This window comes from Perca flavescens, chromosome 3, assembly GCF_004354835.1.
Source record: "Perca flavescens isolate YP-PL-M2 chromosome 3, PFLA_1.0, whole genome shotgun sequence".
Taxonomy (NCBI): Eukaryota; Metazoa; Chordata; class Actinopteri; order Perciformes; family Percidae; genus Perca; species Perca flavescens.
In genome coordinates this window covers 4,200,701-4,226,076 of record NC_041333.1, presented here as the reverse complement: position 1 = coordinate 4,226,076, position 25,376 = coordinate 4,200,701, and the positions used below count along the sequence as shown (strand labels likewise).

Sequence of the window (25,376 nt, the reverse complement as noted above, 5' to 3'; positions counted from 1 at the left end):
TGTGGCTTTAACTTCCAGCTTTATTTATTTACAGCACAAACTATACAAACCGAAACCAATACGAAGACAGCACATGCTGAGCAGCCTGTAAACACCTCCTTTTTCTCCCCCCCAAAAAAAGTTTTAAAATAGTGCAGCATGAAAATGTGTACATAAAACAGACAGTGTCAAGGACAAACATGTTAAGTATTTGTGATTTCATTTGCATAGATGAAGCCTCACATGAGTTTTACTGGAACTACAGCGTCCAGAACAAAAGGCTAACGCAAAGTCCGTGAAACTAGGGCTGGACGGATCAAATCCAACTCTACAAGGCACGATAGTCACCCAATGAATGAACTACTTTTTGCTTGCAAACAAATAGACTCCATCCATTTATCGTGAACAGCTACGTTAATGTTGCCACTGTTTGAGCTAGTTATTTACTTTACATAACACTTGTAACAAAAAGGATAGTGTAGATTCAAGCTGCGGGGTGATATGACAGACAGACAAGTGTAACATGGACAGGAACTTTAAAGCAAAAATCAAAACTGTATTTACAATAACAAAAACAGACGTGACATGTTGGAAATTGGCACTACTAAAAACATGTAATGTTATCAACATGTATATGTGATAATGTCCCACTGATTCATACATCTCCAAGTTTAAACCAAGTCTAGTTGTGGACAGATATCAGTAACTGTCTGCGGCCCAATCTTATTTGGCAATATGCTGCTTCAATATCTTACAAGGAAACAAAGTTACAAACACAAAGTCGCTGGTTCAAGTATGGCGGCGGACTGGTAGCTGGAGAGGTGCCAGTTTACCTCCTGGGCACTGGCAAGGTGCTCTTGAGCAAGGCACTGAACCCCCAACTGCTCGGGGGCGCCTGTCCATCGACAGCTGCAGGCCCCCCCCACGCTGACATCTCTCCAATAGTGCATGTATACTGAGCATGTGTCTGTATTCCAGGCCTGTGTGTAATAACTACAGAATGAAAACATTGTAATTTCCCTTGCGGGATTAATAAAGTATAATTATTATTATATTATAATACCCCAGCTCGAATATCTAGTATTTGAACCTTACAGTCCATTTCAATGCACTCAAATCTACAGCGACTTCAGCATTGTTTGGACGCATAATCCAATTAAATCCAACAGAATTTGGCTTCAGGTAACAGCGATTTCTCTCAATGGAGCATAAATAGTCTAAAAAGGAAACCATTTCATCGTAGGGCTCATTTTAAAAAAAAGGGACAGAGTAAAGAGAGGTTTCACCTTGTGGAGTTTTCAGTCTTTAGCGAAAACACACAGTTTGATATGTCGCGTTCAGGTTTTAGCTGCCTAATCATCCCATCCAGTCTGACGGGCAGAGGCACCTTCACATGGGTTACTGCTGAGCCATGCTAGAACGCTTGGTGCAGCATGTTTCGGAGTATACAGTATTAATATATCACTATGGAAACCGAAAGGTGTTCAATATCACCGATTGACTGTGCTTCATCCCATTCAGATGTATGTGAACTAAAACGTGAAAACAGTCCACTAAGGTGAAATGTCTCTGATATATCATAAATATATGCTTTTCAAAATCCAAAGTGTACATTATTTACAGACACACACGTATATATTTCACAATTCTAGTTGGTGATAAAGCGATATCTCTAAAAAGATGGAATTAATTTGGGAAAAAGGCACTTTAAAAATACATCCTCTGAAGTATCTGAGAAATCATTTCACATTAGCAGCTTTTTTTTCTTGGGCTAGATAAGAAAAACACACAAAGTTCCCTGATGGAGACAGCATTGGTGTATTTGATCGCTGGCAAATGTGCACTGTTTTTTTGTATTTTATTTTTTTTATTTTACTTTACCTTTATTTAACCAGGAAAGTCCCATTGAGATTTTAAAACCTCTTTTTCAAGGGAGTCCTGGCCAAGAAGCAGCAAAAGAGTTTCAAACATACAATTACATACACATTATGAAAAACAGTTACAAAGGATCGACTCAAGTGTTCTCAATCTGGACTTAAAAGCGTTCAATGAAAGTAATTCCGTCAATTTCCAGTCTTTTTGCAACATGTTCCATGTGTGGGGGGCTGAGTAAACAAAAGCCCTTTTTCCCAGTTCTGTAAGGGCAAGTGGAACAGCGAGCAACAAAAGATCATTCGAACGCAAACCATGAGAGCCAACACTCCTCCGTGAGATTAAGTTACAGATGTAGGATGGCAATAGACCAAGCATGGCCTTATAAATGAAAGTATACCAGTGACCCAGCCTCCTGGAGGACAAAGAAGGCAATCCCGCTCGAGAATACAGTTCACAGTGATGGGTCAAGACCCTACAATTAGTAATCAACTGCAGAGAAGCATGATATGCAAGGTCAATCTTATGGAGACATTTAGCAGAGGCATTCATGTACAACAGGTCTCCATAGTCTAAAAATGTTGCTTTAATAAGGCGCTCTTTTGCCTCAAAAGAAAAACAGAATTTATTACGAAAGAAAAAGCCCAATTTAAGTTTAAGCATTTTCACAAGATTATCTATATGGGGCTTAAAAGTCAGGGAGTCATCAAGCAAAATACAAAAATACTTGTAGGTGTGAACCATCTCTATGACATTTCCCTCAAGAGTGGACACTAAGGGAGTAGATTGAGGGACCTTCTTAGTGTTTGAAAACAACATTAGTTTGGTCTTTTCAGCATTAAGAACCAGTTTTAGCTGGATATGTGTGTGCTGGACCACATCAAAAGCTTTCTGCAGAGATTCTACAACTTTGGCAGGGTTCAATCCAAAACAGTAAATTGTGTCATCAGCGTAAAAATGCATATTAGCGTCAGAAACATCTTGTCCTAAATCATTAATATACATGATGAACAGGAGAGGTCCTATGGTGCGTTCTATTATTCTCAACGAACCGACTCGGACCTCAGATATGACGTAATTTCCACACTTCAAGCGTTCTGGTATGTTTTGCGCGTCCGAGTCGGAGAAAAAACACGGACACCACCCGGAAAGCTGTTGCTATGGTAGCACTAAAATTTCTGTGGATTGTTGAGGTTTTCTGTTGTGACAGATAAGTAATATTCTGATTTAGCCTTCTTGATAAGAGAAGTACATTTATTTCTTAAATGCCTAAAATTAGACCAATCAGAGGGAGAATCGCTTTTTCTGGCTTTGGCCCATACCACATTGCGCTGATGGATGGATAATTCTGGAGAAAACCAAGGGTTCTCTCGTCCCTTGACTCTGAATTTCCTAATGGGAGCATATTTATTTACAGTCTTCATAAAACTCTCCTTGAAATATGCCCAAGCAAGCTCAACATCTGGCAACAAACTCAATTGCCCCCAACTAACCAAAGCTAGATCATGATGAAAGGCTTGTTCATTAAATATTTTTAAATTTCTCTTACAAATAATACGCGGATTGCATTTGGGGATTTTAGTGTTCCTGCAAGTAGCAACAACGCAATGATCACTCAAATCATTGCAGAACACACCCACTGATGAGAACTTATGAGGAACATTTGTTAGGATTAAATCAATCAAGGTAGACTTATTAGGACTCTTTACGTTTGGCCTTGTAGGTAGGTTGACCAACTGGCTAAGGTTAATAGAGTCACAGAAGGATTTGAATTCACCAGAAACTGCATTTAGCCAATCCCAATTCAAATCTCCAGCCAATAAGAGTTCATTGTAATTTAATTTTGACAAAATATACTGTAAGGATGATAATGCTTCCTTGATGGCAAATGGAGGCCTATAGCACCCCACGACAGTTATAGACAGGGACTTAACTATTTCTACATTCAAAGCCAAAAACTCCATTTGCTTAAAAATAGATTCAGATAGGAAACCATCAATCATTTAGAAGATAAACACTGAGATATACTGATCACAGAGCACTTAATCAGAGCACAATGCTGCACTATTCTCAGATATACTGTTGATGTAAAACACAGGTACCTTTGAGGTAAACTTACGATACAAAACAGCACCGAAGATACAGTGAAATTCTCAGCTGAGTTTCAGAAGAATTATTTGCCGATTCTCTGAATTAAAGGGGCTGTACTCAAGAACAATAATATAGCAGTCAACGACTGTTTGGTATGTAACGGTACAATGGAGTAATGGCGTCCTGAGCAGAGAATGAAGTCACACTCCCTCTGTGTGTGTGTTGGAATCCAAACTTCTCGGTTTTTCTGTTGCGATATCTGGTCCGGCCGCGCGTGCATGTGAGCGCACGTAAGTACCTTGAGCGTCTGTATCTGACCCCGAGGGCCGTGACAAAGCGTCAGTATTTGACGAGTTGGGAAACTGCCTGTGAGAGCAGCGTGGAGGCAATCCCAGACCATTCTTCTTCTAAATATCAAGTACAGCCCCTTCAATGCAATTAATTCACGTGTGAAATAAAGGATTTAAAAAAAGAATCTCCCATGGGATGTGGACACCGTAGCGGGCACTGTGCCTCCTAATGCAGATATATACTTCGGATGAAGGAACCAAAATGATGTTTAACAATAGATATACAGAAAAAAACTTTGTTTAAAACGACTTGTTTGTTGCCTTTGGTTCCACAGAATTAGAATAAAAAAAAAAATAGAAAAATAAAATTTTCTGAAATGAAATATTGGTTTTAAGATGTATCCAGACTCATCTTATCTTTTTAAAATGTTTTTACCTAGCTTTTACATCAAATTAGCCTCTCGTCTTTCATTAAAAGTTGTGTCTGGAATAAGGAAACAAGTCAACGCTCTGATCGGAGGGTAAGTGTCTCCATACGTCTCCTGGATCGGCAGCTATTTCGAGAGTTTAACAGGACAGAAATAGAGGGGATTAGTGAACCTCCCGTTTCCTCAGGAATCGTCCTCGTCCTCTCCGGTGGCGTTTTGTGTATCGTGTAGGAAGGCTTCCTTCTCTGTGGCCATGGGCTCTCCCTTTATCGTGCAGGCTGGCGTGGTCGACACTGCCTCTGCACTGTTGCGAATACCATAGCCAAAGTAGATACAGAAACCTACAAATGGTGCAGAAACATTGTGGCAAAGACATTAATTCATTTCCAAAACACGAGTGCAGCAGAGATAACATTTGACATTTCTGGCCAAAAGTCCAAAGTACCTAAGAACATCCAGATGGCAAAGCGCACCCAGGTTCCTCTGTCGAGCTGCATCATCAGATAGACGTTGATGAACATACTAATGACTGGGACAACGGGCAGCAGCGGAACCTGTGAGGAAAGAGTAAGCATGTTTTTCAACATTTCATGCTCAAATATTGAGAAAAGATGCATTCAAAGGCATATAGTAACATTACTATTTTTTGTCATTTTCCTTAGTAAAATATACAGTGGGGGAAATAAGTATTTGACCCCTTGCTGATTTTGCAGGTTTGCCCACTTACAAAGAATGCAAAAATCTACAATTTTAATCATATGTACATTCTAACAGTGAAAGACAGAATCCCAAAGAAAATTCCAGAAAATCACATCATATGAATTTATTAAAATTGATAACCATCTGATGAGGAAAAACAAGTATTTGACCCCTGGACAAACAGCATGTTAATATTTTGTAGAAAAGCCATTATTGGCCAGCACAGATGTCAAACGGTTTTTATAGTTGGTGACAAGGTTTGTGCACATTTCGGCAGGGATGTTGGCCCTCCTCCCTGCAGACAGCCTCCAAATCATTCAGGTTCGAGGTTGTCGCCTGGCAACTCAATTTTAAGCTCCCTCCAAAGATTTTCAATCGATTCAGGTCTGGAGACTGGCTAGGCCACTCCAGAACCTTGATGTGCTTCTTCTTCAGCCACTCTTTTTGTTGCTTTGGCGGTGTGCTTAGGGTTGTTGTCGTGCTGAAACACCCATCCTCGACCCATCTTCAGCTCTCTCACTGAGGGAAGGAGATGTCGGTCCAGAATTCCACGATACATGGCCCCGTCCATCCTCCCCTCAATACGATGGAGTTGTCCCGTCCCCTTGGCTGAAAAGCACCCCAAAGCATGATGTTGCCACCACCGTGCTTTGACGGTGGGGATGGTGTTCTTTGGGTTGTACTCGGTGTTCTTTTTGCCCTCCAAACACGACGAGTTGAGTTGAGGCCAAAAGTTCTATTTTGGTCTCATCTGACCACATCACCTTCTTCCAGGCCTCTTCTGAGTCGTCCAGGTGGTGAATGGCGAACTTCATGCGGGCCTGTACATGTTTCTTCTTGAGCAGGGGGACCTTGCGTGCGCTGCAGGATTTCAATCCATGACGGCGTAGTGTGTTACCAACCGTTTCTTTTTGTAACTGTGGTCCCAGCTGCCTTCAGTTGATTCATCAGTTCCCCCTTGTGGTTTTGGGATGATTCCTCACCGTTCGCATGATCAGGGACACCTCACGAGGCAAGATCTTGTGTGGAGGCCCAGACCGAGGAGGTTGGCGGTGGTGTGGTGCTTCTTCCATTTCCTGATAACTGCACCGACAGTTGATCTTTTCTCTCAAGTTGCTTTCCGATTCTCTTGTAGCCCATCCCAGCCTTGTGCAGATCAACAATCTTGTCCCTGATGTCCCAGAGAAAGCTCTTTGGTCTTGCCCATGGTGGTGATCTTGGATGCTGGTTGTTTGGGTGTTGACAAGTGTCTTTTATACAGGTAACGAGGTGAGGCAGGTGTATTTGATGTAGACAATTGGTTTGGATTGGGGCTGTGTCTTAAAGAAAGACTAACTGGCTTGTAGGAGCCAGAATACTTGCTGTTTGTCCAGGGGGTCAAATACTTGTTTTTCCTCATCAGATGGTTATCAATTTTAATAAATTCATATGATGTGATTTTCTGGAATTTTCTTTGGGATTCTGTCTTTCACTGTTAGAATGTACATATGATTAAAATTGTAGATTTTTGCATTCTTTGTAAGTGGGCAAACCTGCAAAATCAGCAAGGGGTCAAATACTTATTTCCCCCACTGTATATATTTGCTTTCTTCTTGTGTCTCGGGGAGTGAAGTCATGTATGCGACAAGTTACGTTTTCAGCATGTGGACAGTTCACGTGTACCACGCAGCGACACAAACGTAAACAACAATGGAGGGAGGAGAGAGATGGAAATACAGTCACTATTTAGAGTTTGTGTGAGCTAAAGACGGCAGTATTAAGGTTGGTTGTACACTCCGTGCTGGTGGCGACAAAGTGCTATCTAGCTACAAAAACACTACGTCACATTTGAAGAAACATTTGGAGTCGCAGCACTGCAGTCAAACTTACAGAGCAAGTCCCAGCAGGTGGTGGGAAGCAGAGAGCAGGAGGCCCCCCACCACCCAAATAACAAAAGCTGGACTTCGGTGCAAAACCAGTAAGTGGGGGAGAGTTGAAGAAGTTGGTCGGGCAGTATGTTGTAGAGGAAATGCTGCCCTAAAACACGGTAGACTCGTTCTCTTTCGTGCCATAATAACCCAGATCCCGACTACTGGTAACGCTGAGCTGCCTCACAGTAAACCGGTTGTCATTTTTATGTTGAGGCTGTGGGGGTGTTGTTGGCAGTTGCTGAATGTAACTAATAAAGTAATTTGTAATCTAACTTCATTACTTTTAAAATCAAGTAATCTGTAAAGTAACTAAGTTACTTTTAAAATCAAGTAATCTGTAAAGTAACTAAGTTACTTTTTCAAAGTAACTGTGGCAACACTGCTAATAGACTGATGGAAACAAAGAACTTTGAAATTGGTTTAGTATTGAGCGAGAACGCAGCGACCGGGTGGCGCGAACCAAGCTTCTATGTAACCCAATGGGGCAATTGTGGAGCCTTGATTTTCGTCCACTAAAAAGGGATTGTTTTTGCCACTGACAGGCTCTGATTGTTACTAAAAAGTGTCAACATTATCGATCTCACGAGGTGACCCGTTGTCCAGAGACAACTCCGTTGTCCATGAGTCGGAGGAATTTGAACCGATTTCAAAAGCCAGCCATAAATCTAAGATTATTTTATATTTTCCAGGCAGCCACTGGCTTCCATTCATTTTGTTACAGCATGAGTCTGACTGCATTACCATACAGTGACAAATAAGTGATGCAATGTTCACAGTGATTTCCCATCTATGCAAGTTTATTTTAATTATGAACTGATATGAACGGATTGCAATCAATTTAAAAATGTATATTATACTTTGTCAATAACGTGCAGTAATAAGTAAGTTAAGTACATTTGTCAGTAGTGTGCAACAATGTTAAACGACAAATCCGGCGCAAAATGAACCTGAACGTGTACCGAGTCGACTGTTCTCTGGGATATGTTTTCATGCTAATCGAATCCCTACATGCATTGAGAACTTTGTAAGTGTACACACAGTTTTTGACAGAGATAGTTCACGTTCACGCATACAGGTGGGCGCCATCTTGAGTAAACAGTTCGACCAGTCGAACGCCGTGCTACGTGCTACATGAGCTCAACTGTCACTTGAAATCTCCAATGGGTCGATAGGAATTTACGTTTGTGAAATGTAATTACATGGAAATAAATTAATTATATCTGTTTATTAAAATATATTGCACGTGCTTGTCGTTTCCCAAGATGGCGCCTGCCTGTATACGTGAAAGGTACTGTCTTTATAAACTGTCTGTACACTCACAAAGTTCTCAAAGCTTCAGTTTACATGTAGGGACCCTTATTATGCTACCGTGGGAGTGTGGTGCTTTGAGCCTCGTTAACGGTGTAGAAATAGCGTTTTCTTTTTACTTTACCCTCTGCCCCGACAACTAGCTTTATAAGCTAAGTTGCGGTTTGCGATAAAACTGGTCACATTCGATTAGCATGAAAACATATCCCAGAGAACGGTCGACTCGGTACACGTGTTATTAACACCTAGGTTCATTTTACGCCGGATTTGTCCTTTAAGTACATTTGCCAATAGTCGGCAATAATGTTAAGTACACACAATTTGCATTTGTTGGGCAAAAAAATGTGTAGTTAGCAGGTTAGGAGCAACACGAAGAGTTTCACAGTTTCATCCCATTCTAACAATGTCACCTTGTACGTGTTGACTAGGAAAGAGTGGGAGAAAGCACTCTGGTGAAAGAACACACCCTACCTTGAAGGCAAGCTTGGCCTTGCTCTGCGGCTGTCTCCACACAATTAAGGTGACAATCAGACACAGGGCCATGACAACACCAAGGACAGACAGCGACCAAGTGGCCAGCCCTCCCTGAACCGCTACCACACTGAAGACACACACCAAAACACCTGGAGGGAAGAAGAAAACAGTAAGGAGAGGTCATCAGATGTGCTGTATCAGTTTTTCTCAGAGCTCTGTATAGCCCAAGTCACACATGCACTGCAGACGCATGAATAATTATGAAATGATGTCCTGATCAGTCGGATCAGAAATCAAATGGTGTTTGCCAGCTCTCTAGTACGAAGTCAGCGTAATCTCAGCTTGAACCCACTGTGAGAATAATTCACAGAATTCACAGCAAGCTAGTAGGCGTGTTAATGACGTTTAATGAAAACCAAAAGAAAACAAACATCCGAGGTTAAGGAAGAAAAGTAATTTACATAAAAAGGCAACGAAAACGTCTCGAGAGATTCAGGAACTTCTATCGGTAAGGGACGCATCAAAATTGTCAGACAAATTGATGAACTGTAAGAGACTCAGTTGTTTATGACCAAATTATGAATGGCTCGGTGACGTGGTGTAATCCGCGCCACGTCCTGTCTACTGCACGCTCCAGCCAGGCGCCGCCCCTCATCTAAACCAAACGGAGTAATTCCAGTAAGTGAGAACGTATCCGACACGGACAATCACCCGTTATGTGCTGCACGTCTGGAAACTTCAGACAATGTCCACACCGGATTCCTCGGACAGTGTCCAGAGTCCATATGTGAAAACGGCTTATGTGTCTCACCACTCACCAAGTATGCTGGTGCAAATGTTGACGGCAAACCCAGACAGAGGGGACGGATCTGTGTTCGAAGGGAAGAGTAGATTCTTGAAGGTGAAGCGATCCTCTGGTTGTGGTAGTATGTCAGTGTTCCCATCGTTATAAGACTCATAATCCTGAGTGTTGGCCATCTCGTAGGCCACACTGGGCTGTTCAGGCTGGTACCTTCAGACGGCAAAACAGATGGTCAAAACCAGACTTGCAGAACTCCCAAAACTGCTGTTCACTATGGCGGAGGACACACCACAAGATTTTCTTGAGATCCTAACCAAGTCTAAAAACACACTGTATCACATTCATTGTGAACAGATATTTCTTTCCAGTGAATATGCTACAAGTGATTAGGATGATGGATTACTGTAATCCAATATGCACTAAATGCATTAAAAATGCTTGATAAACTCTCAGTAGCTATTCTCATCCTCAAAGATCAAACAATCCTGTATTTGAAGACCGCATGTTTTATATCATGAGGCAGATTAGATCATCTGGGTCATCCAGTATCAAAAGAAAAGTGAATCTGTGAGCCACGCATGCACATACACACGCACGCAGGCATGCATGCGCACAGGGGATTTCCTTCCCAGTGAGAAGACATACAGATATGTTGTTATTCAGGTTAGGTAATCCTCTAAAACCTTGGACTGGACATGCAAACTGTGAGACGGGGATTACCTGAGGACCAGCACGCACGCAGCCACCAGAGTATAGGCCAGCAAAGTGCCAATGGACATGAGGTCTACCAGGTCCTTCAAGTCAAACAGGAAAGCCATCACAGCTGCAGGCCACATGGGAGAAAAACACATGTCAACATGATGATAGATTTCTAAAAACTAATCCAAAAGGTTCAAAAAGAACGCACGTTCACCACAATGTAATGCAGATATTGTATTTTAATTAATTTGTACAAAAGTTCCAACTATAACTGTACAGCTCCATTTATTTACAACCTTATGAGATTATGCCCCCATCCTCCTTCCCCAAAGAGGGCACTGTTGGCCTTCGGCCTCATCTCAGCTACCTACCGGACAGAAGCCCTGCCACCATGGTGGAGACGATGGGCGTCTTCCTCTCGCTGACACGTGCCAGAAACGAGAAGAGCAGACCATCGCGAGCCATAGCAAAGATAATGCGTGGGAGTGGAAACATGGAGCCGAGGAGACTACGCCAAAGGTGAAGGAAGATGAAGGAAGAAGGAGGAGGAGGAGGAGGAGGAGGAGAAGGAGGAGGAGGAGGAGGCAGAGATTTTTTAAAAAGACTTTGTTTGGGAACTCTGGTTGCACGCAAGGCCTCAACTGCAGCCATTCTCAACCCGGCATCCTGATTAACAACCCAGGATGCTGAACACAGGATGGTCCTGTGTCGGCTTTGTACATAGCAATAGTCGAAGAAGAAACGGTACATTTGCAGGACTACCCTAATGCTGTATGAGCACCTTGGTTTTGGTTGAGTGTTTGTGTTGAGGCCGTGTTCACCAAGAGCATCTTGGGTTATTGGGTGATGGGAACCCCAACCAGTTAGTAGGTTTAGGTCAGGACCTCACCTGCCACAACACCGGATGTTACTGTAGCTGTTAGAGGGGTTTTGGTTCGTGGGCTGATGCTGGCCAAACATTTGAAGAGCAAGCCGTCTTCTGCCATGGCCCAGATCACTCTGGGCATTGGGAACATGGAACCTAGTAAACTAGTACAGGAGAGAGAGAAAAAGCATGCCGTGCAAGTGAATGCACAGTTAGATAATAGAACAGGGGACTGTTGCCACAAAGTTGGAAGCACACTTCTGTCTAAAATGGATTTAGATTTCCTAACTTCCTAACTGAGGGGCCCAAATCATGGAAACAGCCCCAGAACAAGAGTACATAAAAATAGGACAGGGATGTCCACATACTAGGGGTGTAAATTGCAACTTGTTTTGGACAACAATATGATATTTGCTGATATCACAAAGTCTGCCACACTGCGATTTTGATTTGATTCCATTCAGGGGCCTGCGTTCGATACGAGACACTATCATAAGCCCATTTAACACAATCCAATCAACTCGCAAAAAGAAAGAGGGCTTTCAGATATTCAAATAAACACAATATTCTATTTAATGACATGATTAAATATAAAGTGGGAATTTAAAAAAAGGCACATCTTAAAGATGATGATACGTATCGGTAAACAGAAACATTGTTTAGAACAGTGTTTCACAAACTTTTTACAGTCCCGTACCCCTTCAGACTCCGGCTACATACCCCCCTCCCCCACACGATTATGATTGGCTTTTTTTTCTGAGTACCAGCTGTTTCACTTCAAGTACCCCTGGGGTACAGTTTAGAAGAAAATTCCACGAGGCACCTTTAAGTAAGTTAAAAGGACAAATCCGGCGCTGTGTAACCAGTAACACAGCTCAAGCACGGCGTTGGTCATTTTGACTGTTTTCCCAAGATGGTGCCCGCCTGTATACGTGAACGGTACGGTTTTTCTAAACTATCTTTTTCATAAACTGTCTGTACACTTACAAAGTTGACAATGCTTTGGTTTACATGTGGTGACCCTCATTATGCTACCGTGGAAGTGTGGTGCCATTTTGAGCCTTGTTAGTGGTATAGAAATAGAGATTTCTTTTTACTTTACCCGTGCCCCGATCACTAGCGTTATAAGCTAATCAGCGGTTTGCGCTAAAACCATAGACAGTATATAATGGACCAATAGACCCCGTTGCTCTGGACGGAGACCAGTGAAGGCTATTAGAAGCACTTTTCCGGTGATGGCCAGCTTTACTGCGCAGCCTCCAACTGAGAGAATGTGACGTGAGCAACGTGTCTGAAAGTTGTAAGTCTTCTGGTAGCTGTGCCGAGAGAAATCTTAATCATTCCCAATCTTACAGATACGGAGACTGTAGGTGTATGTAAGGAGATAACATGGGCACAGGCTAATTATTGATCACTAACATGCTAGTTAACATTAGTAATTAAACCTAAACATCTCATGTAAGTCGAAACTGCCTGCGAGCTTCTCCTGTACTATACGGTAATTCCTCTACTATGCGACAGTAAGTCACTTGGTTATGACACAATCGTTAGCCTATTTTTACAAAAACGTCTGCTACGGAACCATAACGTGAGGTACAAGGTAATGGAGCCTTTTATACATTGTCGTGTTTCTTTGGAACTAAACAACGGACAAATAGAGTCTTTAAACGCTTCAGATGTAAAGTAATTCGCAGTCAAGTGACGTAAAAAAAAAATGGCGGTCAGTGGACAGGAGGCGATGGCCAGTTAGCAACAAAATGGCGCCATGATGGCTCGAGTTCTGAAGTGAAGCTTACCCCCTTGGCTAAAACTGGTCACATTCGATTAGCATGAAAACATATCCCAGAGAATGGTCAACTCGGTTCACGTGTTATTAACCCCTAGGTTCATTTTGTGGCAGGACTTCTCCTTTAAGGAACATCGATCATGCACTAGTTTCAAACCTAAGCTCCTTTAAGGCTAGACACGGCAGGCAAAAACATCGGGTTTTTTTCACTGGTCAATTTTGAGATTTTGGGCTATTTGTCTTCAATAAGATGTATTCTTTCAAACTCGTGGTGAAAAAAAGTCAAAAATACACATTTAGGTCTTTATTTTACTACACTTTGTCTGTTTTTGTCTGTAGATTTCTTCTAAATTCTTCTGCGATCGCTGTCTGCACCTTGTCATCACACATACCGTTGGAAAGCTCTCTTTCTCTCCTGTACAATGCTGTCGGATCCAAATATAGTAATTTCCTTTTCGTCAGCAACCAATCGTGAAAGTAAAAGGGGGGATTTAACTCTAAATGCGCAATCTTATTGGCTGATGCCAATTTCTGACAACGTGATTCGTTCAGAATGGTCACGTGATGCGCTCTGACATTTCCGCGGTAGCTCAAACTGTCGAAAGAAGTGCGTCGAAAATCATCTCAGAGAAGATGAAAACAGTTGTCATTAGCAAGAAGACACAGGGGATTACAAACTAAGACAGCAGATGATGAAATGCCTTCACGTAGTACGTCGATGTGTAAACTGTCGTTCAGAAAACAGGAGTGTTCAGACAGCGGAGGTAATCAAACTGACGCTCTCTCTCTCAAAGCAGTTTACACAAAGTCATAGCCTACATGTCATATATTAAATATATAGATGTCACATATATACTTTACTGATCGCAATAAAACTATATTACAAAACAATTACATTACACAACAGTTACAGTTTTTGCATAATATAATACTAAACAAATCTGTACATTTTGGGATCCTAAGTGGTTGTGAGTCCCTCAGGCTGTGGCAGGCAGATCCATATTTAGCTGTCAGTGGAGCTGCTGTTCCCTCTCCTAGGAGAACTTCTGGCTTCTTTTCTGGTGTTAACTTTGGGAAGCTTATTTTTTTGGCTATTTTTCCAAAGTGTAAATCTCTTAGTAAAGATAGTTTTTCCCAGTGGAGGAGGAAGTGTGGATCTGTCTGACCCAGTTGGTGGTCACTGAGCCTGTCTCTCTATCTCTCTCTGACTTGTCTGTCTGACCCAGCTGGTGATCACTGAGCCTGTATTTAGTCAGGATCCGTTTCTTCTTCGTATCTCTGACAGTGTAAAATAACAATTTAGTCTACTTTGTTTGCTTTCTCCAATGTCCTAAATATTGGTCTTTTGAATGATTTATAATTAGTTTTGTTCTGTTGTGTTGTTATGTTATGAACCAGTGCTGATGGGAGCGTGGTAAGTTAGCTTCTCCATCGGCTGACTGAGGGGACTGTTTTGTGGGGAAAGTAAGCTTGAGGCAGCAGCAAGTATGGCCATCTCCACCTTGATGAAGGCGATTCTGCCATGCTGTCTGTTATGGAGAAGTTGAGGCTTCAGAGCATAGTTGTGACGGTAAATTCAATGAGAGAAACTGATATGCTCAGGATCTTGAAACCTGAGAACGTCACAACTGCTAGTGTAAAACATAGGCACAAGAGTCTAAGCACAGCTAAAATACATACTGTATGGTGCTGGAATGGACAATTAGACTTTAGAAAGCTGTGACATCTACTGTTGGTCTTGTTCTGTGTCCATACAACTGTCTGTTTTATGTTGTATGAATGTTAATTCAATGAGTTACTGCAGTTGTATTGCATATTATTATTACTAAGGGCCTGAGCATTTATTCTGTTTTTGAGCAATGTTTTCCAATAGAAATGTATTAAATTCCCCTATTTAAATCTTTAAATGCCGTTTTCTCAAAATGAGTTTTTGTCATTCTCCAGTATTAACATCTCAGCCTATGTAGCACCTACTGTATGTACACCAAACTTTCCAGTTATACACTTAGTAGTATTCTGAAGATATTTACAGAGGGATCTGTTAATACATCATTCTTGGCCTGATTTATGTCACATTTTAATAAAAAAATAATGCCAAAAATTGATTTAAGGCTAGAGACAGTATATTTGGATTTCCTAGGTAATGAAAGCAGATATCCTGAAATCCCTCTGTAATTTTGTTTTCATCTTGTCTGTAAACAAAATGAAAAAATTATTTTGCACCTGGCTTTATCATATGTTCAGGTCTATCTACCAAAAATATATGCAAAATCGTGAATATTTAATGAGATAATGCCTCATTTGCATAATTAAACATACAAATTTCAAAAACCTATAATAAATTTTTTTATATACTGTGTATATAAAACTGAGGAAGTTTCATTGTGAAATCTATTATTTTATAATTTTAACCTATTCACCTGCAGTGTCTCGCCTTAAAGGAATTATTACAAAATATACTCTATGGATCAGCTCCAAAATCATCAACTGGCAAAAAAAATGAGTGTTTTTAACTAGTTCCCCTCAAGTTCTGAATTAAACAAAAGAGGATTTTTTTAATTCTATATTCAGTGTACTGGACTTGAAGTATTAATTCCTAAAAAAAGCATGCAGACATTTACAAGTCCTCCACACCTTTTAATGCTGAGCAGCAGTAGGAGAGTCTTACCTGGTCGACAGGGCACATAAAGAGCCAATTGCCACGGCATACGTGGCTCCCTCCCAGCCCACATACTTAAAGGCCACTGGCAGTGGGCTGTTCTTATCCAGCAAGTAGTAGGGCATCATCATAGTGAGGGCTGCGGACACGCCGAAGTATGCCACAAAACAGATGAGGAGTGAGGCCACGATCCCGAGGGGAATGGCCCTCTGAGGATTCTTCACTTCTTCTCCTAGGGTAGGAAACAGACCGGGACACGTGAGAGGGGTAGGGGCCACGAAGCGTTGCTTATCAAAGTTACTGCATTTCCTCTCACCTGTAGTGGCAATGCAGTCGAAACCTACGAAGGCATAAAAACAGGTGGCGGCACCGGAGAGGACTCCGGTCCAGCCAAAAGGCATGAAGCCGCCTTCACCGAGACTTTCTTCTGAAGGTAAGGAGTCCGATATACTGGAAGGAAAAGGAAAAGAACATTTGCTTACTTGAAACACAACAAGTAGGGCTGGGCAATACATTGATAATATATCAATCGTGATAGGAGACTAGATATCGTCTTAGATTTTGAATATGGTGGGTGCCCGGATAGCTCAGTTGGTAGAGCGGGCGCCCATATATAGAAGTTTACTCCGCGACGCAGCGGGCCCGTGCTCGACTCCCAGGTTCCCCCCTCTCTCTCCCCTTTAATTTATTCAGCTGTCCTGTCAATAAAGACTGTTGAAGCCGTTTGATTATTTGCCTTTACCCACTTACTCATTACGGGCCCTATTTTAACGATCTTAGTGCACGGCGTGAAGTGCCTGGCGCAGGTGCGTTTAGGGCGTGTGCAAATCGACTTTTGCTAGTTTGACGTCAAAAAAAAAAAAAAAAAAAAAAAAAAAAAAGAAAATGTCCGTGCCCCAGGCGCAGGGTTCAAAAGGGTTGTACTTAGTGTCTTCATTAATTCATAGGTGTGTTTTGGGCGTAACATGCAATAAACCAATCAGAGGGTCATCTCCCATTCCCTTTAAAAGCCAGGCGCGTTTGGACCTTGGCGCATTGCTATTATGATGGCGGATTTGCACCTTAATATTTTTATTTGTAATCGTTTGCATGTTTGTGTGCTGCTGCGCGTCCCTGGGTGTGTAACAAGCATAGTGTGCACGAGCCTAGGCGCATTTTACTAATTTGCTGTTAAAATAACAATGAAATGCTGCGCTACTGTCTTTAGACCAGGTTTTTGTTGGTCAACTAGCAAAGAAACTTGCGTCGGGCGCCGGATGCCAGATAGGGCCCTATATCCACATTACTGATGATTATTCATCACAAATGTCATTGTGTAAATAGCAATTGTCTACACTACAATTGTCGATATAATATCGGCGATTTGTAACATCGATTTCGAGCTATATGATCAAAAATATCGTGCTATTTGATTTTCTTCATATTGCCCAGCCCTAGTATATTATTAGGCATATTGTACATTTTGGCAATAAGCTCTTCATGTCACCCACTTAAGGCTGGAGTTGCTGGTGCCATTGAGGATTTCTTCAGGGTTCAAGTTCCAGTTTTTCAGGTTTCCTTTGACGAAGCCAGAGATGGTCATGAAAAGCAGCACCAGCACATTGATGCAGGTGAACACTTTATTTACCATCGCTGACTCCTTCACTCCAAATGCAAGCAGTCCTGAAAGCAGTTAAAAAAAGACAATGTGAGAGATGACAATGTCAAAAAGAAAAAAAGAGATAGAACATGAGGGGGAGAGAGAGAGAGAGAGAGAGAGAGAGAGAGAGAGAGAGAGAGAGAGAGAGAGATATCTGAGCTGCTCCTCACCTGTCAGAGTTATTATGATGAGGACAGCGAATATGTCTGGATACTCTGCCAGGAAGCCCGGGGCCTTCATGGTCATGTAACGTCTGCAGAAAACCTCAATGTGCTGTCCAATCAGCTCATCAAAGGTTGCGCTCCATGCTCGGGCCACACTCGAAGTTCCTGTGTGTAGGGAAGTATTCATGTAAACTCAACAATATCTGGTATAGAGCTGGGCAATATGGAGAAAATCAAATACCACAATATTTTTGACCAGATATATCGATATCGAGACGATATTGTAGGGTTGATATGGAGATAGAATCATGCCAAAACCTCACACACACGCAAAACATGTTTTACTCACGCCCAAGGATTCACAAACTAACTCAGTGTGGTTTGCAAATACAAAACATCATTCACAAACTAATGCATTTTGTTCTGCAAATAAGAAACCTACCAATCAAACAAATCCAGTATGTTTTACACAATGACAAAAAATATCCTCCAAGTACAAACAAAAATCTTTCAAGTACAAAAAAAAATTCTACAAGTACGAAAAATGGTCACGTGACTTTTTGCACTAACTTTACACCTTGCTGATCCACACACAAATGCCTTCAGATCCACACACAAATGGCAGTAAACTTTCTAACAACTGTCCTGTAATTCGCACTCCACGACAGCAGGTGGCGCTTTTAAGTCAATTTAAGCCTGCCAGCACCATACTGCCCTACAAAGGCAAAAGACCTTAACTCGCCAGAGTGTGAAACTGAGAAAAATGACCTTAACTTCTATTTTATAGCACAATGATATGATAATAAATAATTTTTACTTCAAATGTAAGCAATATTAATCCTATTGGACTCACTATGGTAAAAATGGCTTCACATTTATCAACATCATATGAAAATGATATATCAATACGTTTTTTTCTGTATTTCATACTCATACTACCACACAGGCAGTCACATGATTGATTCACACACTGACAGATGTCAGAATTAAGCATGAGGTGTTTTGATGTTTTAATGCATATAAAGAATGTTCTTCTGTTTGGATATGAGGCACTAATTTAGACTCACTGCAAGAATGAAGACTTGAACATAAAGATGCTGTCATTCACGTGCATATTAAGTAGCCACGTTGGTTTGTTTTGATCTTATAATACATTCATAGATGCTCTGCAGAGAGCATGGTTAGTTTAGCCAACAGTTAACTTCACAAGAATATGTCCACATTTCAAGATTTGTGGCAAACTAAGATAAACAGTTAGACTACAAACAGACAGCTTTTGTTTTAGCTTGTTTGTCAAAATTCGCTATTTAGAGTAGATGTAGCTGTGTTTGTGTAAACAGCGCGGTGGACGAGAGCGTCGTCCTCTGCTGCGTGTGTGTGTGTGTGTGTGTGTGTGTGTGTGTGTGTGTGTGTGTGTGTGTGTGTGCGCGCACGCGTGTGTGTCGCGGGCAGTGCATTTACGGAGTACTGTAACTCAATTTGAGCTTTCTGAAGCGCCATGAAACTAAGACAAAGAACCGTAACTGATGTTACCGTATTCTGCCTTGGCTTCTGTACGGCTTTTGAAGTTACGGCAAAGACCAGACACAATTTTCTCCCCAAAACAATAAAATTGACTCAAGATATTTGTCCACATGATAAAGCAGATCTTTAATATTCCAAAAATGACAATAACAAATTTTCGACCAAAATTGAGTTTGGCTTTGCACGGCAGCATAGATTTTTTTAAACGTTATTATGGTGCATAACTTACTGGAACAAAGCTGAGCAACGTGTTGTTGCTGGTGACAAAACCACTGATACTGATCCCGTTGTCCGATTCTCTGAAAATGAATGCTGGCATTGCATTGTGGGAAATTGGCTTTGCGTGCGCCCAGCTCTGATCACATCGTGTTCTGTCTTACAGCATACTGTAATATTTCACCGGTAATAAGACCAAAATAATATTATTAAAATAAAGAAATGCATACTATGATAATATCTACATATGTTGCTAGATGTAGCATTATAGTTTAAAAAATATCAATAAACAACAAAGCAATCCAGTTAGACTGAAATAGACCGAAATAATAACATTAAAAGAAATACAATTAAACCATGATAAAATCTTGTGAATAAATGTTGATTAAAACAGCGGTTATTGGGCTAAAAATACCAATAATAGCAAAGCTGTGTACAGCTTCTCTGTACAGAAAGAAACGTGCTGTGATCAGGGAATCACATCACAAGATTGGGTTCACGAGAACGAGACGAGACGAGATTTAAATTTTTTTTTTTTTTAAATCCTCAATGATGAAATATATGAATGGAAAATAGTTTTTTTATTCAACTGAAAAATCACAAAATGCAAAACAATTTAGGTGCCTTTTGAAATCAACTATTAATGATGAATGTTATTTAACTTTTTTTTTACTATTTTAATGAATCATATGCAGTAAAGAACATGCAAACACTGCAAAATGTTTTGTATAAAATCTACCAACTGGCTTCTGCCCTGTGAAATCTAACTCCTTTCCACAAATCGAACATAAAAAAATAAACAGTATAAATAAAATAAATGTGTAAGCAACAGAAAATGTTTAAATGCAAACAGTAAGTGTATCAATTACCAAAGTACTGCTATTTTTTTCTATAAGATAAACTACACAGAACAGCCTAAGATATGGTCATGTTATTTTTCAAGAATATAAGCATGTCGACTATTTCTGGCAGCAGTTGAGACCTTTGGGCAGTAACTATGTCTCCTGCAGTAGAAAAAACACACTCACTTGGAACTGAGGTAGCAGGGATGGAAAGGTATGCTTTGGCAAGTGGAGACAGCAAAGGATATTTAGGAGTTGCCGAAATCCGACATTTTCTACCACAGAAAATGGCCTCATATCAGCTGCAATGAAAACTTCTATGTCCCTCGTTATTGCCGTGGCTCTTGCACTTACCGGTGGCAGAGATACAAAGGCTTTTAGAGTTGTTTGGCCTTTTAATGTTTTCGTCGCGGGTGCAGTAGTTAGTAGAGAGCTGTGGTGGTGCTGTAAGTGTTTTTGCATAGTGCTCGTGTTAGCCGCGATATACGGCATTTTTTTCTTACAATATTTACATATTGTGTTCGTCTTGTCTGTCACTCTTTCGCCGTTTATTATTTCCGCAGGAAAACCAAAATGTTGCCACACAAATGATTTAAAAGTGGCAGGGGGATCTTCAATAGTAATTTCACGCTCCATCACGCTGACATCACATCGCCTCACGAGACAACTTTTCACCTCGACGAGAAGTCTCGTCACGCGTCACACCCTTATTTAATTGTATTTCTTTTAATGTTATTTCGGCCAGGGAAGCTGGATTGCTTTGTTGTTTATTGATATTTTTTAAACTATAATGCTACATCTAGCAACATATGTAGATATTATCATAGTATGCATTTCTTTATTTTAATAATATTATTTTGGTCTTATTACCGGTGAAATATTACAGTATGCTGTAAGACAGAACACGATGTGATCAGAGCTGGGCGCACGCAAAGCCAATTTCCCACAATGCAATGCCGGCATTCATTTCAAAGAATCGGACAACGATCAGTGGGTCTTTAACGCCAGTATCGCTTCAATGTACACACACACACACACACACACACACACACACACACACACACACACACACACACACACACACACACACACATATATATAATTATATAATCAGTGGTTTTGTCACCAGCAACAACACGTTGTTCAGCTTTGTTCCAGTAAGTTATGCACCACAATAACGTTTTAAAAAATCCGCGTGTATATATCTATGGTCCTGGCAGGCTTAAATTGACTTAACAGCACCACCTGCTGTTGTGGAGTGAGAATTACGGGACGGTTGTTAGAAAGTTTACTGCCATTTGTGTGTGGATCTGAAGGCATTTGTGTGTGGATCAGCAAGGTGGAAAGTTAGTGCCAAAAGTCACGTGATAGTTTTTCGTACTTGTAGAATTTTGTTTTGTACTTGAAGGATTTTTTTTTGTACTTGAAGGATTTTTTTTGTCATTAAAGAAATACGTTTCTTTGTATGTGTAAAACATACTGTATTTGTTTGATAGGTAGGTTTCTTATTTGCAGAACAAAATGCATTAGTTTGTTAATGATGTTTTGTATTTGCAAACCACACTGAGTTAGTTTGTGAATCCTTGGGCGTGAGTAAAACACGTTTTGCGTGTGTGTGAGGTTTTGGCATGATTCTATCTCCATAGGTTGACTATTGGCGCTTTCACAAAAATAAATAATCATCAATGTGGGGAAAAGGCAGGGTTTTTCCTGCATAGAGGAATTTTTGGCGCCCCTCAAAGAGGTTTTAGCCAGCTCCAAAGGAAAATCACCAGCACCAAAATGATAACAATTGAGAATAAAAATAGCCATTCAAATGCCCTCCAAATGTGTTTAAGAGCCATTTACTAAACAACTGTTGAACAAGCAGAACATAAACTTTAATATGAGAGCTAATCTCAGTTTTATCTCCAGAGTTGTGCTGTACAGGACTCTCCCGGTGATTTATTTTAATATTGTTTTTTTAACCAATTTTGTTAATTGGGGTTTCATTTACTCAAGAATAATACACATTTGTTTATCAAAGTGTCAGCATAATGCATAGATTTCTGTCTAATAAGGTAACAAAATTTAAGACAATATCTAGCCTCATCTATGGATATACGCAATATCGATATATTGCCCAGCCCTAATCTGGGGCACGTTCAATCTAAAAACGGTGTGCAACGTTTTGCTACGGTTTCCTGGTTGAACGACATGTTTCCTCAGAACGGGGTGAAACAGTGTGCAGCGGCTTTGAGTATCGTTTCCTCTCTTTTGGTGGGAGTGTCTCTCGTTTATTGGCTGTGTCACAGGTGATACCCAATCAGCAAAGACGTGCCTGTAAACTCGTGGTAATAAAAAGGCAGAGTGCTTGTGCACACAAAAGGGTAATGGTACGTGATGTTGCTACGTTTTTGGTCAGGGCTGAACGTGGCCATGGTGTAGCAGAAGCAAACTACTTTCCTTCCTTATTTTAAAAAGGTCCAATGTGTGGGATTTTCTCCCATCTAGCGTTGAGATCATATATCGCAATCAACTCTCTCGCGCCACGCAGTTCAAAGTACGTATTACAGCTAAGGTAGCCGTTCGGCGTCTTTTTCAATCCCCTTTTCCTTCATCTTTCCATTTTTGGAAGGCAGCTCCAATGTTCACTTTTTTTTTTTTTTATGATGACGCCCGTCTCTTGCTCTTTTCAATCTCCTTTTTCTTTTTCTGGGCGAAGAAGAAGACTGCTGTTCCTGAAATTTGGATTTTGAATACGTGTGGTCCTCCAGGTTTCCTTCTTCAAACTTGCCGGGGCCGGGAAGCTACAATACCCATTAGCAGCATTAGCAGCACCTGGGATTTCATCATGTGACAGAGAAAACGCAAAAGGCGGAGCGGTATGTCCTGTAGGGCTGGGCGATATATCGATATTAAAAATATATCGATATATTTTTAAATGAGATATGGAATTAGACCATATCGCATATATCGATATAGTTCAAATGTGATCCTTGCTCCCATAGACAGATGTCGCCTTGAGGTTCTAAACATACGTCAAAACCGCCGCCATCTTGGAACAGAGGTCCGAAGCATTCAGATCAACGCTAAAGATGCCGGACTTTTGTACTGCTTAATTATGTTCGATAGAGGAAATGAAAAGAACAAACAGCAATGAATAACATTTAACAGGTGACAATGTGTTTTATGATTATGTATGCCGCCTTCGACCAGCAATCTGAGCTCCGGCGGCAGCGGGAGGCGGAGAGCTCCGTGGCCGGCCGCAGCGTCTCTTCCCCCGGGAAAAACACAGCTTTGCCTCGCTGCTGCGCCGGACCCCGCTGATCCAGATCGGACCAGCCAAAGACAGAGTGGTGATCGGTAGGATCTTACACGTAGTCCAGGACGACCTGTATGTCGATATCGGCGGAAAGTTCCACTAAGTTTGCCGGCGGCAGGCGGACGGAGAGAAGCTACAGCGGGGCAGCAGAGACCGTCTGCAGCTGCCATTTCAGTCTGTTTTAAACTTCACCTTAAAGCAGAAACTCTTAGTTCAGAAGGGTGAAGTTTCCGTTTGGACTCAGATCTGTGAACCGATCATAATAAATATTCTTTGTATTAACACATTAATTAGTTTCTTTGTTTTGTAGTCGATAGTTCATCTTTTAGTTTACTTAAGTGGAAGCAGTATCAAGTGGAAGAATGGGACTATAAACCTAGGCTTACAGGCATGAGGCATTACATTTTGAACAAAGTAGATTATATTAATATCAAAAGCTTAATTGACCTTTGGAACGAATCACAAATATGGAGCTTTGATTTCAAAAAAGGTACTCCTGTTATACAGTATTTAGGTATACATTTTATTGTTATTTGAACAGCTGAGCATTTAATCATGAACCAGGTGAAGAAACCGGTTTATTATTTATTTGATTTTGCAACTGTTTCTATGAAACTACTTGTGACATGTCATATTTGATTTTGGCTTTGACTGAACATTTGCTCTCACTTTGTGGAAAAAAATATCGGGATATATATCGTATATCGATATTCAGCCAAAATATATCGGGATATGACTTTTGGTCCATATCGCCCAGCCCTAATGTCCTGTATGTCCCTTACCGGCTAACATATTTCAAGATGGAGCGTCTACCCCAGTTCATGCGAATGCAAATGTTTTCAAGCCAATAAGAATACTTGGAATTGATGGTGGTGGTAAATATTCATGAAAAAGGACAAAGTTTGAGAAACGGGCAAAACAGATTTTGATAATGAACAACTAAAAACGTTACACACTGGACCATCAAAGTGTCTTACCGATAACATAAGAGAGGATGAGGTTCCAGCCTGTGATGAAGGCCCACAGCTCCCCAACCGTTACATAGCTGTAGAGGTAGGCCGAGCCAGTTTTGGGGACGCGGGCTCCAAACTCGGCGTAGCACAGTCCGGCCAGGACCGAGGCCAGGGCAGCTATGAGGAAGGAGAGGACGATGGCAGGTCCGGCGCTGTCCCGGGCCACAGCACCGGCGAGCACGTACACTCCGGCGCCCAGCGTGCTGCCGACGCCCAGGGCCACCAGGTCAAACGTGTTGAGGCATCGAGACAGGCGCGAGTCCTCCGCGTTGCAGTCCACAACCTTCACCCGGAGGAGCTGCTTCCCAAGGTCCTTCAATGTGGCCAGAATCATCCCGGCTGGCTCCAAAAGCTCCACGCAAGATTATTGACCTGTGGGCAAAACAAGACAGGGATGGCAGAGCATTGAGATTAACTATGCAATTTAACAGACGAGAGAAAAGGAAAAGAAAAAGCCGATGTGCTGTTTCAGGCCCAGATCAACTAACTCTTTGTTCCTTGTGCTTCCCATTTTGTTGTGTTTTTTTTCTGGGTGGGTTTAACAGTATAGATGCACCCAAATTCCTTTCCTTAATTTACTTGCCTTTTGTGTTCAGAGAGGGAGGATATGAAGATTTGTATGGTGTAAATGGACTTTTTACATAGCGCTTTTTCTAGTCTTAACGACTACTTAAAGCGCTTTTACATAGTACAGGAACCATTCACACACACAGGCCGAGGCTGCCGTACAAGGTGCCACCTGCTCATTAGATAAACATTCTCACACACACACACACACACACACACACACACACACACACACTCTTACACTT

At 41.3% G+C, this 25,376-nt stretch overlaps 1 protein-coding gene across 4 annotated transcripts in view; it reads right to left on the bottom strand.

Annotated features, from left to right (window-relative positions):
* The window catches only part of LOC114551619 (high affinity cationic amino acid transporter 1), a 49,605-nt gene continuing 24,229 nt past the window's right edge, over positions 1-25,376 (bottom strand). For 3 of the 4 annotated variants that reach the window (XM_028572633.1, XM_028572628.1, XM_028572641.1), the window contains 11 exons: positions 24,529-24,936; positions 17,672-17,830; positions 17,353-17,524; positions 16,179-16,312; positions 15,872-16,094; positions 11,442-11,581; positions 10,574-10,676; positions 9,870-10,063; positions 9,049-9,200; positions 5,106-5,214; positions 1-5,001 (listed from right to left, as the gene is read on the bottom strand). In XM_028572633.1, coding sequence (XP_028428434.1) covers positions 4,844-5,001; positions 5,106-5,214; positions 9,049-9,200; positions 9,870-10,063; positions 10,574-10,676; positions 11,442-11,581; positions 15,872-16,094; positions 16,179-16,312; positions 17,353-17,524; positions 17,672-17,830; positions 24,529-24,898 — 1,914 coding nt within the window. In that variant the 5' untranslated portion in view covers positions 24,899-24,936 and the 3' untranslated portion in view covers positions 1-4,843. Of the gene's footprint in view, positions 5,002-5,105; positions 5,215-9,048; positions 9,201-9,869; positions 10,064-10,573; positions 10,677-10,923; positions 11,061-11,441; positions 11,582-15,871; positions 16,095-16,178; positions 16,313-17,352; positions 17,525-17,671; positions 17,831-24,528; positions 24,937-25,376 lie in introns of all 4 variants that reach the window. The other variant, XM_028572647.1, reaches the window with a different exon arrangement.